The sequence below is a fragment of the Apis mellifera genome, linkage group LG14 (assembly GCF_003254395.2).
Source record: "Apis mellifera strain DH4 linkage group LG14, Amel_HAv3.1, whole genome shotgun sequence".
Classification (NCBI taxonomy): Eukaryota; Metazoa; Arthropoda; class Insecta; order Hymenoptera; family Apidae; genus Apis; species Apis mellifera.
Window position 1 is genome coordinate 2,303,022 of NC_037651.1, and position 16,626 is coordinate 2,319,647.

The window sequence follows — 16,626 nt, forward strand, 5'->3', positions numbered from 1 at the left end:
TCGAAGTTAATGGCGGCGGCGTTCTTTCTCGCGCCGCGTGCAGGATTTATTTCCATATTGCGCGATGAACGGCGTTCGTGAATGCAATTTTTGTATTCCCATCGTGCATGGGGCCGCGGCGATCAAAGACTTGTCGCTTAAGCATCCGGAAATATTCCCTTCGCCGCCGACGCGGAATTTAAAGTCACGGTCTGTGTTTAGGTTATGTTAGGTGAATTTAATAAGCGAGTTCAAGAAACTCGAAAACCGGTATCAACCTGTTATTTCCTTGACGAAATGTCGTTTCGAATTTATTTCGAGCCATTACGATATTGCATATTTTTTTGTTGAACGTAGTTTGATCCAAAAGAGATTCGATGATGATTTTGTTAACAAATGATTGTTGAATTTTTGCGACATGTTGTCATATTTTCATAGGATTATAAAATTTTAACTCTATGGAAATGAGAAATAGATTAAGAAGATATTTTTTTTTTTTGAAAAAGGAGCGATTATATTTTACAATCGATGATTATGTAAATTAAATGTAAATGAAAAGGGAATCGAGGAATAAAAAATGAATATCACGTTTCACTTGTTCCAAAAATTCCCGGCAGAACCTTTCGAATTTCTTCGAAGCTTTAAAAATTCAAATCTATACGTCCCTAAAATTCTACAAATTCTACAAAATTTCGTCCGAATCTTTCTCGATTCACCTCGCGATTAACAGTTTCATTTTTCTTCCATTCATCTCGAGTTCAAGCTCGAGACAATGGCTCGCTCGCCATTTTAACGTTCCTTTTATCAACTTGGCAGCGATCGTTTAAGTGGCTTCCGACGCGTTGCCCCGAGTTAATTGTAACCTAGAATACTCGGGGCGGGAAGTCGTGTTGGGGGCGAGATACCGGAAACGCGGGTTGGAATTAATTCGGCGGAGGCCGCGGCGGAGCGTGCACTCCTTGTTTGCAGTTCCACCGTTGATTGTGAAATTTACAAGTGTCGCGAGGCTGGAAAACTGAAGAAAACTTTTCCACGGGTATATCTCGCCGCGATAAGCGTTATATAAATGGATCCCCGTGGAAAATTATCGAGTAGTTTCTAGGACCGATTCCTTCATCGCCCGTGCGAGAAATTAAAATTAACCCTGGTTGGTTAGTTTCTTTTTATTCCGCGGCGACAGATATACTTTTGTTTAATTAGTCCATGCCTCGAGGATAAATTATTGTTGCAAGCAGGTTGCTTTTTCTTTTTTCGTGTCGCCATATTATCGTGTTTTCGTGCGTATATCGCGCACTCTGGCGGTAAATTTGAAAAACTATCGCGACTCGCGAGAGAATTGCAAAGATATTTCGAGATAAATTAAGGAAAGAATTAAGAGGAGGAAAATGAAGTTATAATAGAAAAATAAAGTTTTCTTACTAATAAGATAACAATGTTAAATTGTTTAAATTATACGGATTCTTTTTTTTTTAATATTATTACAATGTTATTGCATCTTCCATTTCATTAAATCTTTAAATCTTTTTAAATCTTTGTAACTAATTGTGTAATTTTCATCATCCATTCTAACTTTTATGCTAGAGATCTATTTTAAAAAGAAAAAAAAGAAAAAATAATTCATAATTTTCAAAATATCCCAAATCATACATTGTCGAAATCGATTCATGTTTCGAAAACGAGAAAAACAAACGAAAAGAAAGAGAGAAGGGGAAGAAATTTGGGTGAAATTTTTACTCTTACCTTCCATATCAGCGCAACAAATTTCCGGTTTGCACGGCTCCGGGCAAATCTTCCTCAGGATCTTCTTTGAGCGTACCTTTTTCTCCTTCTTCTTCTTCTCCAATTCCAGTTCCATTTTCTCCTCTTCTTTGACTTCCGGTTTCTCTACAACTTTTTTAACCGGTTTTTCTACTTTCGGCCGACTCCTGATCTTCCTCACCGACCTTACCTTCTTCGCCTCTTCCTTTTCCACTTCTTCCTCCTCCTCCGGGCGAACGATCATCGTTCTGTCTATTAACAATGGCTGCGCTGCCTCCACGTCTTCTTCGTCCAGTGGCTCGAATTTGCGCATTATCTTTTCGAAAATAATTTTCATTTGTTAGATATATATAATTCATATAATATGATTTCGGAATTAATGTAATTAAAATTATCATCGTTTGATAACAATGAATGAAATTTCAAGAAAAAGAAGAAAAAGGAAAAGTAGATAAAAATAACAAAGAAATAAAGGAACGAGAATATAATTATTTCTCGGAATAATTTCATCATACCTCGTCAACAGCGGCGCAGTATTCTGTCTCCGCCTTAATGAGTTCAGGAGCGCTGATTTTCGGAACACTCTTTCTAATCCTCGAGACCCTTGATTTTCTCTTTTCTTTATTCTTTTCCTTGTCCTTTTCTTTCTCCTTGTTCTTCTCCTTCTCCTTCTCCGGGAATTTCTCTTTCTTCTTCTCCCTTCTCCTAGGTTTTTTCGCGTTCACCTGCATTTCATCATGAATTTCCTGATAGACCAGGCGAATTTCTTTTATACGACTGTCAATCGCCTTCTCGAATTTCCCACACCTGTCCAAATACTGGGGGAAGAAAATTTTTAATGAATAATATTATCTTCCCTTTAAATTGAAAATTGAAGCTCAAAAAATTTTCGTTTATTTATTTTTCTTTTAATCTAAAAATTTTGAATAACAAAATATTCGATAAAATATATCTTCGAGAAAAAACTGAAACTTTGAGAGTTGATCTCAAAGAAATCTTTCGATCCAGCAAAATTTATGTTGAAATTAAAAAATTGATCTTACATTGTTCAACGCGATTCTGTCTTCTTTCGTGATCGTAGTAAGATCCTTCGTGCACTCCAACAGATACACGTTGCCCTTTTGACTTCCAACAGCCAAGAACTCGCCTTCATCGTGGGAGCTGATCGCTGTTAGCTTGTCGAGGCACAGACGAATATCGGTCAGTGGATTATTCATTCCGAATAGAATATCGTACACCTCCAGTAAACCTTCTGTGTTTATGGTGAAGAACACGGAACACCTGGATTTACTCCAACATCCACCGGTTAGATCGACGGTTTGCTGGCTGTATCAAAGAAAGACAAATTTTTTTCAATATTTATCCAGAAAAAAATCGATGAAAGATTGTAAAATCTTCCACGATTCAATTATCGTTAACGATAATAATAATTCATTTCTATAATCTCTCTGAAAGAAAAAAGAAAAGGAGTATGAAGAATGAAGTTGATAACAATTACGAATAAATCTATGTATAAAAAAGAAAGACGATAATATGCATAAAAATTGTGCACCGAAAGCTAAATAAATTTCCTTCCTTCGTGTCGTCCGCCCACAATTTAGCGGACCAATTGCCAACCGTCAAAAAGTTCTTCGAGTAAACGGGATTTCGATCGATGGCTAGCACGGGGCCCGCGTAACACTCGAATCTGACCAACAATTTCTCCACCGGATTGTCGGTCCTCTTGTTCACATTCACAACGATACCGTTCTCGGTGCCGGCCAAGAATCTGCTGCTCATCGTTTGTTCGAATTGAAGGCAGGTGATGCCGGTTGCTTTGTACACATTTCCCCTCTTCGGGTCGTCCAGGTCCATCACCAATTTTTCAATCGGTTTCTTCGGGAATCTCATGTCCCACCACAGGACCAAGCCATCCGTGGAGGCGGAGAAAATATCGGTGCAGGTTTTGCTTGGTATCCAAAAGACATGGATCGCTGGATGCCTGAACGAACGAATGGAGGATAAGAAAAAGAGAGATTTGTTCAGTTTGGGCCAAGGATGGTGAAGTTGGACATTTTATTTCGATCGTGAAGAAAGGGAGACGAATTATTTTTAAGAAAGATTTTAAAGGAATTTGATAATATGAATAGGATTAAATGATTTAATGATGTAAATTCTTGAGTAAAAGCGTGGAGGTGGCTCTAATGTGAAAAAAAAAATGGAACGAAATAAGATATTTTTTCGTTGAATAGTTTTCGTTTTCGTACGCCGCTTGCATTTTACTTTTTCGAGAAATTTTTTCTAACGCATCTCAATTTCTTTTCATCAAAACTGTCATACCTGTGACTGACGTACTCGTGAGAGGTGCCTATAGGATTTTCACCGGTTCGCATATCCCAGTAACACACCTGGCCGCTCATGAGACCGCTGGCTAACACTACGTGATCGCGAGGATTAAACTCGACCGTCATTAACGGGATTTGTGACTTCAACGTGTACAGAGCTTTGTTCGGATTCTCTGGACAGGATAAATTACATGTTTTGTAATTTTTCTATTCTTAATATGTGTTAATGAAGCAATGAAAAATAAATAAATAATTGTAATACGATAATATAACATAAAATTAATTCATGAGATATCTTTCAGAGTAATCAATTCAAGAGATCAAAACAAATATAAAAATTGATACAGATAGAATTCCATTTATAAAGGGGTGACAAATTTTCAATACATCATTTTCTAGATTCAAACAAATCCATTCAATTACAATTTTTCTGTTTGTTTTAGCCTCTAAAACTTTGTAAAAGTATCTCATGAATATATTATATAAAACAGAGATGTGTAAATGTAATTCAATGCCATCTCTTGTTATAATACCGAATTAAATAAGAGATAAACCGAGTACCAATATCCCATACATAGGAGTACGGGCTTACGCCGGTTGTCCCCTGTCTCTCGTACTCGTAATACGCGTAAGCAGCTGCCAATCTAATCGCGTTGTTTGGAGACCACGATAAATGCCTGATCGGCCTTGTCCTCGCTTCTGGGTCTTCGAACAAATTTACAACCCTGAGGAAACAAAAAGAAGAGAGAGAGAGAGAGAAAACAAAATATCGATGAATTTGAACGAAATTATGGGACAGAGAACTCGTAGAATTTTTGAAAATTCTAAAATTTATCATAAAACGATCCTGCAATATTAAAGAGAGATATTAAAACGATGATTAGATTGAAAATTGTAATCTTATATTCCTTCTATAATTCTAAATAACGTTATGTATCATAGCTCTTTCAATATTGAAGAGCAATAATAAATTACGAAAAGAAGATGAAATTATATATGCAAGTTAAGCACGATTTTTCAAAAAGTTCGTATCACGTAGTTATCAACTAGTATTGAAAAGTTAAAATTGGGAAATGGAAAGGTAATCCATGATTTAAGTTAGGATGTGTTTGGGTGGATGCAGATGGCGCTCGATTCAATTTTGAAAATAAAAATATTTGAACAGAGTGATGATACGCGTACATTACGAGGGGATTGAATACAAACGAAAGCCCTTTGATTTTTGCAGGCAGAGGGGGGGAGGGCGTATATCATCCGGTTGATGGTATCACGGACGAAACAAGCTTCGGTCGTTAATTTTACGACTCTACGGATTTTCATTGCCGGATCGGTACCGATCGTTGGCTGTACTACCCGTTGCTTGTAAATTTGTGTCCCGATTTTATAACGCTCGTTTCGATTCAATGAGTAGAATTGAGTAGTCGTTTCGTTAATGAATTTGGTGGAATTACCAGTAGTCAATGATCGTTTCGTTGATTTATCATTTTTATTTATTTTTAAACGCTTTTAGAATTTCCAATCTTTCTCCAAGAATTTATCCCCAATCTCCTTTTCCTAAATATTTAATAATAATAATTTTGTGATTTTTTAAATATTGAGATATCTATTTAAATACAATAATTTAATTTTAAAGATAAAAATTTGCCAAAGTTATGGTGTTAGAGAATTAATTCTTCGAATAGGTATACCTAAGATTGTACTCTTTGGCCATACGCGTGGGGATCAAGTCGTCGAAAAAGTGCTCGTAGATGTTTACAGTGTTGTTTTCAAGAACGCAATGCTCCATCATCTAAACAATTTTTCTTTTAATCATAAACTAGATCTAGTTGATTCTATTTATTATTATAAATAATCGAGAAATAAAATAATTATTTTGTTAAATAATCATTGCAAACTTACAGAGAGAAGTCTTTTCATACTTGGTGCCCAAATATCATCCTTTTCCACGCGTCGACGGTATCTTTGAGTAACCTCGACATCTTGATAGTTCACCTCCTTCGGCCAACCACCTTCCTCGTGATATATTCCTGTATTCACCGTAGGCTTTCTTGTTGTTTGCACCTGAAAAAATTTGTGCGAGACAATTATTAGAAAGAATAAGAATTCAAAGAGAAGATGAATAAAAAAAATTTATACGAACGTTGAAATAATTATATACGATAGGAAAATAAATTATAAAGAAAAAGAAATAACAATATCGAAGAGAAGATGAAACAATTTGAAAAATCGCACGATCATCATCCTATAGTAAATATACCTGTTTCACGAATCTAACCTAAAAAGGGTTATAGGTTATTATATTTTACCTCGTGGGCCGCGAGTTGCGGAGCCACTTGCACCTCGGCATCATTTTGCGAACGATACACGTAATCCTCCGTAAGGTGGGGTGCCGGCAGTATGTTCTCCACACCGACCCGCTCTTCCAACTTGAAGAGGCATTGCTTTCCAAACTGGCTTCTCTGCTTGATATACGTGTACTGGGTTAACAACATCGTTGGTAAATTTCATTGAGTTCACACGCGTTTTATAAAATCATCTATACATATATATATATACATATATACATATAAAGTTTAAAAAAGTTAAATAAAAATTGTGCCAAAAATAAATGATCGAAAAATCCGCGACTTCTGTAAAATCGGATCGAATCTTAACGGAATGGTCTAAGCCGAAAACTGGCCGCCGGATCACGATTGATCGAAACAGGGGAAGATCGAAGAAAACAATATTTATTGTATAATCGATGCGCAACCTGGTTCAGATCGGTGAAATTTATTATTGTTCGGAATAATGCATTTTTAATAACATGAATTCGAATATGAAATATAATTTTGTTGTAAATTATAATCTTTTCTTTATCCCATCGTGTTAAAAATTCTATCTCAACTTGTATTCCCTTTGAAAAATTATTATCGAATAGCGGCAATTTTTCTTCCAACCATATCGGTCCAATAAAATTTTTCACGGCAGACGTATCGTTTTACAACCATCTTTCCTATTGGAGAAACGATTCTACTTATGGGAAGGACGGTTGTAAAAAAGTACATTCTATCAAGACTCCCATAATTCGAGCCGATAAATTTGAAAAGAGGAAAAAAAAAAATGTTATCTGAATATCCGTAAAAATTTACAAGAAAATATATATATATAAAAAATAGCTATAAATATTCAATTACAAACGACGTTAAAACTCTCCCTCCTTTTAAATCCATCTTAACACTCGGCTTGCATTTCCCTCGATACACTCGTGAATGTTTCAACGCGAACCACAATTTCCCAGGCAATTTCCATTCTCGAGGAGATTCGAAAGAGCGCATCCACCCCTATTTCCTCCTCTTCTAAAAAAAAAAGAAAGAAATCTTCTCCAACCATTTCTCTCTCATTATCGATTTCTTCTAATTTCTTCGACCGAGTTTCCTTTTCGCCGCCCATCAAACATTCAATTTTCCCGCTTGTGGAAGGTCGAATCACCGCGACCTTCCACAATTTCCTACCATCCATCGAAATCCGGCAATCGATGCTTTCACACGAGTCCGCATAAATCGCATAAGCCACGCAGACTTCCCTCCCTCCCCGCAAATCATATTCGACGCAGTCGAAATCGTGATCGATCGCGGTAACGCACAAGCCGGAACGAGGGGATGCTTGACAATGATCCGCGCTAAAATTCACCCGGACAACGCGGGCCTCCATTTGAACGCATCCGCGTGGAAAATCGGGATATGCGTGGCCAGAGATTTCCACGAGATTTCTCTCTTCTACCCAGGCACGCGTGTCCTTTTTCCACATTTTCTAAAATTCCCTGAGATATATAACACCTTCTCTCCTTTATTCGTCGAATTTTAATTATTAATCTCGTTTGGAAAAAAGTTATCATTCTGATTATTCTTTTCATTCGATTGGTATATTGATAAAATTAATATTCTCCATCTCCATAAACGATAATATTGTTCTCGAGCGTGTATTTTGTACTTTGTTTAAGCAACATCAGTTAACTTTATTAATATCGGGAGAAACATCGGGAGGACTTGATTGCCGCTTAACCTATTTGCATCATTAGTGCATACATGTGCTCAATTTACCCGGTCATTATCACCAAAGCGCATATAGATGCTCGTAGACCACGTTTACAACGCCGGAGAATTGTGCACAGTGGACAGCAGCATGTTGAGTAAGATAATGTTAAGTACGTGTTAAGGAGAAATATGGCGATCATGGAATTGTTGAACGAGAATTGAAAGTTTATTAAAATAAATTTGAAACGAATTCTTTAAATCTTATTAATATCAAGGAATCGCAATTATTAATAATTTTAATAAGGTTTTAGAAACACTGGATACTGTTTCTGAAGTACCTTCAAAATAATTTCTTCTGTTTGAAATGGCTTAAAGCCTCCCCCATGGATCACAATGTAACATAATTGATTTGAGTGAAATTCTAATTCTAATTAATCTTAAGTTATTAAATATTCAAAAACGAAAATAAATATTTTAAAATAAATATTTATAGAAGAAAACATAATAGAAGAAAAAAATCAGAATAAACAATGGTTGAATGATAAATTGTTATGATGGAATCGAAAGCAGTAGAATGTAGTTTCATTGTTCATACGTGTTGTCACGCGTTATAGCAACATGCGAAATGGAATTTATCGGGGAATGCCTTTAGAAAGAGAGAAGGAGAGGCAGAGAGGCAGAGAGAGAGAGAAAGAGTTGTGGAACCGCGTAAACTAAACTGGCGATGAATCAGATCGATTAATGTCTGCGTATGTCGAAGCACATATCGAAGATGAACTCGATTCCCGGAACTAAAGCAATCCAGCATTGGATTCCAAAACGTCCTGATGCCGGAAGTTCGAGGAGAAATTAACTGTACGGATAGATAGCAGGATATTTCGACGTGCATTGAGCATTGAGACTTGATTGAGTGGAAGGATAAAAAAAGATTTATAAAATTTATAAAAATGAAAATAATGATGAACGAAAAGGAGTATTTTATTTTGATTAAACTTTTCTTTGTTTCAAAACAAATGAAACGACGAAAAGAGATATTTACTGCTATTGTTTATATGTATATAATTGATAAATTTGAAATGAAAATACAAATTTCATGTATATCAAAAATCGACTAATTTATAAATAAGAATTGTTAATGAAAATTATATAAATTCAATTTATTGAATTCTTTATTATTATTAGGTATAAAATTTTAATTTGTAGAAATTATTATTTCATTTTTTTTTTAATAAAAATTTAAAAATCAATAATAAAATTCATATTTACTTTTAGAAGAAAGATTGTACAATTTATGTTATATGAATATATCAAATGATTATTATGAATAAATAAAAAAAAAAAAAAAGAAATTCACATTTCGTTCGATCTGAAAATGCAAGCGAATAAATTTTATTCCGCAATTCACATTCACTATGACAAGATCAAAATTTTAGTAATCAAAATTACTTTTTAAAATATATCTGATAATCCATTCACAAAATTATTATTTTCTTTTTTCGATTACTAAAATTTTCTGTGAATAAAATAACTATTCTCAGAATTCATTCTCAAGAAGGGAGTGAATGGTAACTAATTTGAGAAAACCCAAACGAGAAATTAACCTCAAAAAGAAGGAATATTTTAATAAAAGGACAAGATAAACTGAGGAAATTTTAGGAACTAAGGAGAGTTTTCTGTAAAAAGAAAACATGTAAGATACATCAATTCGACTTCTATTAGGAAATGTTGGGTCTTTTCATTCGACAGGTAAAGCTTTTATATCTTCAAAATTCATCGAGATACTTGGAAATATTCATTGCAAATATCTTGGTGTAAATGGTCAAACACATTGTCTTGTAATACTTTCAATGAAATATTTTATCTCGTTATAAAATATTTTGTAAAATAATGAATCATTAATATATATGTATATTTCATATATATAATTATATATATATATATATATATAATTATTAATGATACATATATATATATTAATAAAAACAAGCTCTCAAAGCTCTTTTCCTTTCTTGCACATTTGACTTTAAAGTATTTCTCCAATATTTCTATAGAAACATTGAAACGAATATACAAAAGTGAAAAATAGAATAAAAATTGTTTTTTTTTCTTTTGAAGAAACTTTACAAGTAATTAATCCTACAAGACAATATAAGAACCACAAATTTATCTTTTAAGTTTCTTATCTTTGAAAAAATTCTAAGAAAAAGGAATAAATTTTCATGTTATATTACATATTTCCATTGCATTCATCAGTTTCATCATTATGTTTCAACTTATATTTAAAATTATTTTACAGTACAGTTTAAAAATACATAGAAACACAGAAGAAAGTTGAAATATAATTCTGAATGAATGAAATGCTGGTTTGTTTCCACAATTGTTTATAAATTCTTCCTTTTCTTTGAATTATTCAATTATTCTATAGAAATAATAATAATAATTTTCCTAATTATATAATCTATTCATCTCTTGGATCTTAATTTATCGATATTTTTTAATTACAATTGGCAGGTATCTTCGAAAGTACAATCGTCGATACCGAGAATAAACATAATATATCAAAAATGTACACAATTTGACAAAACGAAATACTTGGAATATATATTTAATAAAATTCTACAATTCTCTCCATTTTATAAGTTGCAAGAAGGTGTCTATTTGTCGCCGAACAGCAAAAAATTTACAAAAATATTCGATAAATTGGAGAATCCTTTTGAGAAAGACTCGATCTTGAACAGGCCATCTACCGTCAACTATCAAAATTTCAACTTCATCAGGCAACAAGTCTCCACTTACATTTTGAACAGACGATTCCCCATTCACCTGAAACGTTTAACGTTAACGAAACCGTTGGCGATCAACAATTACTCGAAGAGGAACTTTTCGAATTTCAAACTCGTGAAAGATGGCTACGAGAAATATTACAAACAGATTCTAGAAAAATGCGAGAAACGAACAAGCGACGAAAAGTCAGGGAAGAAGATCCCTTTCAAACTCGTGAAAAAAAGTCCCAAGCGTAAATCCTCGAAGAACAATCAAGAGGAGGAGAAAATTGTCTCGGATAACGTCCTGAAAAAATGTTCGGCCGAAGAATCGCTTAACAGTTGCGAGCAAGCGCAACTTATAAACGAGAAGTGTATTCGTATGATAGAAAAGTCGCGTCACAAGAAGGCGGACAAATGCAAAGATGCTCGAAAGGAGTGTCAAAAGATCCTCATGGAGCACGATGCCCAAAAGATGTCCAAAGAGAAGGACGAGAAACTACTGATGAAGGACGAGTGTCAGAAAACGACGACGAGGCAAGAGGATCAAGTTGAATTCTCGAGATGCGATCGGAATCAAGAGGTGCATTCGAAAAAAAAAAATCCATCCAGCAGCAGCAGCACCAGCAGTAGTAGTAATCCAACGAAAACGTCTACCGACGACTCGGCGACCGGCGGTCAGAAAACATTCCAAACAACCTCCAATAACTCGACCGCCAGTAATTCCATGACAAACGAGATGTCGAAGGTTAAATCGAAAATGGAGTTCCTCGTCTCTTGCATAAAGAAGCACAGCTCCGACTCGCTCAAGTCGTATCTGTTCAAACGAAGCGACAAAAATGAGAGTAAAATTCCCAGGAATCCTTCTTCCCACAACAAGCCTAACAAATACCTGCCTAAGATGAACGCGTCGTACGAGGATATCAAGCCTGATCCACCACCACCCCCGTCCGCCCACTGGTCCGAGAAGATGAAGAAGAAGTCGAGTTACAACAAGTACAAGCCGACCATCAAACCGACCACCATTGAATACATCCCTTACGAGGAGTACAAGAAGAAGACGAAGACGTTGAAGAGGAAATCGGACGAGGTGAAGAGGATGCCTAAGATCATACACATCGACGAGGACAGTTGCAGATCCCCCATGTGCAAGAAACGCGCCATTTCTTTGAAGGAGAGGAACAAGAAGCCCAACTCTCGTTACCAATTCTCGACAATAGACAAAAGCGTCGATTCGAAGATCGACGTTTACAAGAAACCGAATCGTAAATCGAACAAAAATCAAAGCGCGTGCGAGAGCAGGTTGCAGCAACAAGGTGACACGAAATCGACGGACGGGCATTTGATCCGACGGAAGAGAAACGAGAATTACAAATCGAACGGTGAGTGGAAGAGTCAGAAGTACAAGGTTAGATTGAAGATCTACAAGACGAAGAACAGTTTGGATCCGTGTTTGCCGGTAATGGTCGAGGTGCGCCGTCATTTTTGTGACGAGGGTGTAGACTTTAAGGGTGAATCTGTTCCATTTTTAAATTTTAAAGCTTAAACGAGTTAGACTGAGCTTTAAAGAATGTGTGTATAATTAGACAGTGTATGATATCGTCAATATTTGGAAAATTAAAAAAGATGGTAGAAGTAATTGGGGGGGGGGCGGAAAGAGATGTGATGAAAGTGTTTGTCACATTATGATTTTTTTTAAATTGTATTAATAAATTGATATTAAAATTCTTACTTGTATTTTTATTATCTATATGCGTGTTTACAATTTTCTAATTCATTCCTTCCTCTATTCATTTTGTATATCTTTCAAAAAGGAAATTATTTTCTCTTTCCAATTAATTAATAAAAAAGTATATCTCGATTTTCTTAATTTTTCTCGCTTCGTATGGGAAAAATTGAATAAATATTTTTCACAGATTTAAATATCATTTCGAAAAACGAGATATCTTTCCAAAGTGTTAAATTGGAAAATTGGAGGTAAAATTTTCCACGAACAAAGAAACGATTAACACGGCGTAGCTTTCACTTTTGATTTAATTACATTGAAATGTTCTAGATGCAAATTTCGAAAATTTTCAATTGATTAAGAGTTCACGCTAGATCGTGCTTCATCGTAGAAAATTTCTCTTCTCTAGCTTTTCCAACCATTGTGCAAATATCCCTCTTAATAATAATTAAATTATTTCGATCGAAGATTAAAAATTCGAATGATAAAAAGTAGGCAAAAAAAAAAAAAGAAAAGAAAATACTCGATGAGCGACGAAAAATTGTTTGGATTGCGAAATAAAAAATTAGAGATGGGATAAAATATTTGACAGCAACAATAGAGGAGCGTATCCTTCGCTTCAACGCGATAAAAGCATACGAAACAATACTTCATCGCGGGATTTAAGGCGCATTCTTGGAACAAAGAAATGTTCAGCTTGGGGGAAAAAAAAAAAAAAAAAAAAAGAAGAAGAAGAAGGAAGAAAAAAATGCGGTGCAAGTTGTCACCGGGAAAGAAACGGTAAGAAGTTCGCCTGCAGCAGCAGCTGTTGCCAACTTTTCACATTTATCATTACGGTGTGCATCGTACATCTTTACAGTTACATATCGCCGAGGAACAAACTTGAGCATCAAATAATCTTACCCCGAACGAGCAGCTTTAATTTCCTCCCCCTCCAATACGAAAATATGACGAATACCTTAATGAAAAATCTACGATTTTTTCATTGAATGTTTTATTTGTCGCTTCTGAACACTGAATCTGTGCTATTTCAAATGTTTCTGTAAATTTTTACAACTCTGTAAAAATTAAAATATAGTATAATGTTGAAGAGAATGTATGGTAGAATGGAATGGAAAAATAAAATTCTTTTCCCATTATTTATCATCAACTTTCTAACAATAGAGGATAAAAAATTTTTTAATAATATTAACACATTGATTTTATAAATTTTAAATGTATAATAATTTAATTTTTCTTTGAAAGAAAAAATGTTTGAACAGTAATTAAACATAGAAGATAAATTTTCTCAACTCTCTACTAGAATAAATTTATTATATTTAAAATTAAATTAATTTACTAATCATAAAAGTATCAAAATTCAGCAATTTTTTTAAAATATGGAGTATACAGAATTTAATTTCTCTACAATCGAATTAGTTCTCTCTAATTAATTAAACATCATCACAAAGTGAAACTAAACTAAAATCATTATCAAACAATATTAATAAATAAATACTTTTCAATATTAAAATAATTCAAACAATTTTACGAAAAATTTTTCACAAAATAAAAGCTATCATAGAAAATATTCCATTATAAGCCAACTCACTCCAATTACTATTTCAAATATTTTCTAAATTTCTTTCATTAGATTGAAACGTTTGGGAATATCAAAAATATCTCTAAACTTCTATGAAAAATTTCTTCCACGCAACAGAATAGAATAAATCTAGATAAGCATCGTCTTAATCGAATCAAAGATACGAAATCTCAATTCTCTCGTTAAAATGCATTGTACGCTTGAAAACGGTAAAAGGCAAAATTACACCGCTAATAGAACGACTAGCCGCAATTCAGACGTATTGCACATATATATTAAGTCTCTATGTATTAAAATTCATTCGTTGTCGCTTGAAACAAGTTCTGTCCAAATACAGGGATCGTGATTATCCTAGCAGAGGCGTTAATGCGAGATTGTTCTTTTGTCGTAGATAGTGGACGATTGGTACCACATGGTGCACACGTCAGTCGTGAAGAGATCAGCGGAACCGCATTTCGGGGTGCAGGGGAGGCTAATAGAGGACCGCAGAGTGCGTCGAGCTGAGCAACAACGGGTAAAATCGAGAACGAAACGGGATCTAATTATTAAACGCGGTCCGTCCAACCTGAGAACAGTTCTCAACGACGAGATGTGGCCTCAGATGTGGTACTTGGTTAGTTGGATTTGAATTTTTCTTAATGTATAAAATCGTGTGATATTGTAAGTTTTCTGAAACGTTTTTTTTTTTTTTTTTAATGTAAAATGTGTCTGTTCTCACGAATCTTTAAAATTGATTCTCATTGGTTTCAGAACAGGGGAAAGGGGTTAGATATGAACGTGCAGGAAGCTTGGGCTGAAGGAATTACGGGACGCGGAGTCGTGGTCACGATTCTTGATGACGGATTGGAGAAGAATCATCCGGATCTTTATAAGAACTACGTAAGCCCTATTGTTTATCCTTTTGAGCCAATAAACACTTAATCTTTGGATTTAACAGATTTATGGACTTTTCAATAGAAAATAAATCGGAACGTCAGTCTTTTATTATACTCGTTGTAATTAAATTTTTATTAGTTAAAAGAATAAATTAATAAATTACGCGGTTTATTATTTATGTTTTTTTTTAATATAAATCAAAGAACTTCAAATTTGAAAAATCCACTAAAAAATAGCAATTTATAGACTATGTAAATATTAAAATTATAATCTAAAAATCTACTTTATATCTTTTCCTCGATAACAAATAAAAAAGCGATAATTTTGCAAGTATTTCTTTCTAATTTTTCGAAAGATATCATAAATACTCTCTGCTAAGATCTTCAATTTATCAGAACTCGTCCCATTTTGCGCAAAGATCGATATTGAGGCAAACACGGGGTAAATCCAACTCTGCAAAAGCGGAAGACAGACGAATCTAGGAACGTTGCCAAAAACGTTGAAACTCTCGACATACCAAAACGTCTAATTCCGCCTAGCTGCATCGTGAAACGTTTCCCTACGTGAAATTATTGCAAAGGAATGCGTGAGGCCACGATTAACGACGTTCAGGGAACAATGGTCCCCTATAAAGCGAGAAATAGTCGCAAAGAACGGGGTTGTGGAAGAATTTAAGAAATCCGGGTTCCGCACCGAAATTGTCGAAGTTACCGACTGAAACTGGAAACCGACCGAGCACAGTCAAACACTAGACTCGAACCGCGCCAGAGAAACGCGTATGTTTACTGGTGAATGGACGGAGTTAATAAGGCAACCGCGAACAAACGTATACCGAGTTTCACAATATCGCAGTAGATACGGCTCTCTATAATCAGACCGGGTAGTCGATATTGGCCCAAAAGAGATACATTTGGTCAATGATGCTGAAATTTTTCTGTCTTAAACTTAATATCAAATATTAAGTTTAGAATTACGTATATTGTTTGATATTATTTCGGTATAATTGTTTAAAATTTATAATAATATAAGAAAGTCGAATTTATTTATTTTTATAGATTTCTTTCAATCTTCTTCTGATTTTAATTTAATCACTTTTATTTTATTTGTATTGTAATTTGTACAATTTATTACAATTTTTATTATTCAAAAGTTTATTTTTCAATTTTATTATATATTACTATTTTAATTTTGAATAATTACAAGATTAAGTTAGATAAAATTTTAATAATTGTTTTATCAGAAATTAATTAAGATGTTGATTTTTTTTTGAAATTGTAGAAAACTTATCTTTCGCATGCAATAAGTTTTTTAAAGATTATTAAAGAAAAAGAAGTCATTATATTTTAAATTCCTAAAATGCTTTCATTAGAATTCTTGAATTTTGATATCAATAATAAGCATTTTGAAGAATCATTATTTTAAAACTTCACAATGTTTGAGAGTTTTTCAAATCTAATAAAAACCTGCTCTTATAATTCATTTCTGAATATTATTTGAAACTGAATAAAAAATATTTGAATTTTCCAGATTTTTTTTCTTTTTTTTTTTAAATTTTTCCCTCTGAAATAGTTGAATACGTACTTTTATTATATTTGATTTTAAA

At 34.0% G+C, this 16,626-nt stretch overlaps 2 protein-coding genes and 1 long non-coding RNA gene across 9 annotated transcripts in view; 2 read left to right on the top strand and 1 right to left on the bottom strand.

Moving 5' to 3' along the window:
- Nucleotides 1–16,626, top strand: part of LOC100577945 — a 274,124-nt gene that overhangs the window by 217,202 nt on the left and 40,296 nt on the right. For all 6 annotated transcript variants that reach the window (XR_001705522.2, XR_001705521.2, XR_001705518.2 and 3 more), the window contains 2 exons: nucleotides 14,539–14,760; nucleotides 14,898–15,026. This is a non-coding gene — a long non-coding RNA (furin-like protease 1). The remainder of the gene's footprint in view (nucleotides 1–14,538; nucleotides 14,761–14,897; nucleotides 15,027–16,626) is intronic.
- Nucleotides 1–16,626, bottom strand: part of LOC100578990 (dynein intermediate chain 3, ciliary) — a 68,374-nt gene that overhangs the window by 35,007 nt on the left and 16,741 nt on the right. The window contains exons 2-9 of one of the 2 annotated variants that reach the window (XM_016916157.2): nucleotides 5,961–6,122; nucleotides 5,750–5,850; nucleotides 4,623–4,786; nucleotides 4,057–4,234; nucleotides 3,290–3,718; nucleotides 2,781–3,063; nucleotides 2,253–2,555; nucleotides 1,720–2,053 (exon numbers count right to left, since the gene is read on the bottom strand). In XM_016916157.2, the coding sequence (XP_016771646.2) occupies nucleotides 1,720–2,053; nucleotides 2,253–2,555; nucleotides 2,781–3,063; nucleotides 3,290–3,718; nucleotides 4,057–4,234; nucleotides 4,623–4,786; nucleotides 5,750–5,850; nucleotides 5,961–5,978 (1,810 nt within the window). In that variant the 5' untranslated portion in view covers nucleotides 5,979–6,122. Of the gene's footprint in view, nucleotides 1–1,719; nucleotides 2,054–2,252; nucleotides 2,556–2,780; nucleotides 3,064–3,289; nucleotides 3,719–4,056; nucleotides 4,235–4,622; nucleotides 4,787–5,749; nucleotides 5,851–5,960; nucleotides 6,123–16,626 lie in introns of those variants that run through there. The other variant, XM_026445040.1, reaches the window with a different exon arrangement.
- LOC113219226 (protein AF-9-like) lies at nucleotides 10,527–13,290 on the top strand. Its single transcript, XM_026445042.1, has one exon. The coding sequence runs from the start codon at nucleotides 11,222–11,224 to the stop codon at nucleotides 12,383–12,385; it is 1,164 nt and encodes a 387-aa protein (XP_026300827.1). The 5' UTR covers nucleotides 10,527–11,221; the 3' UTR covers nucleotides 12,386–13,290.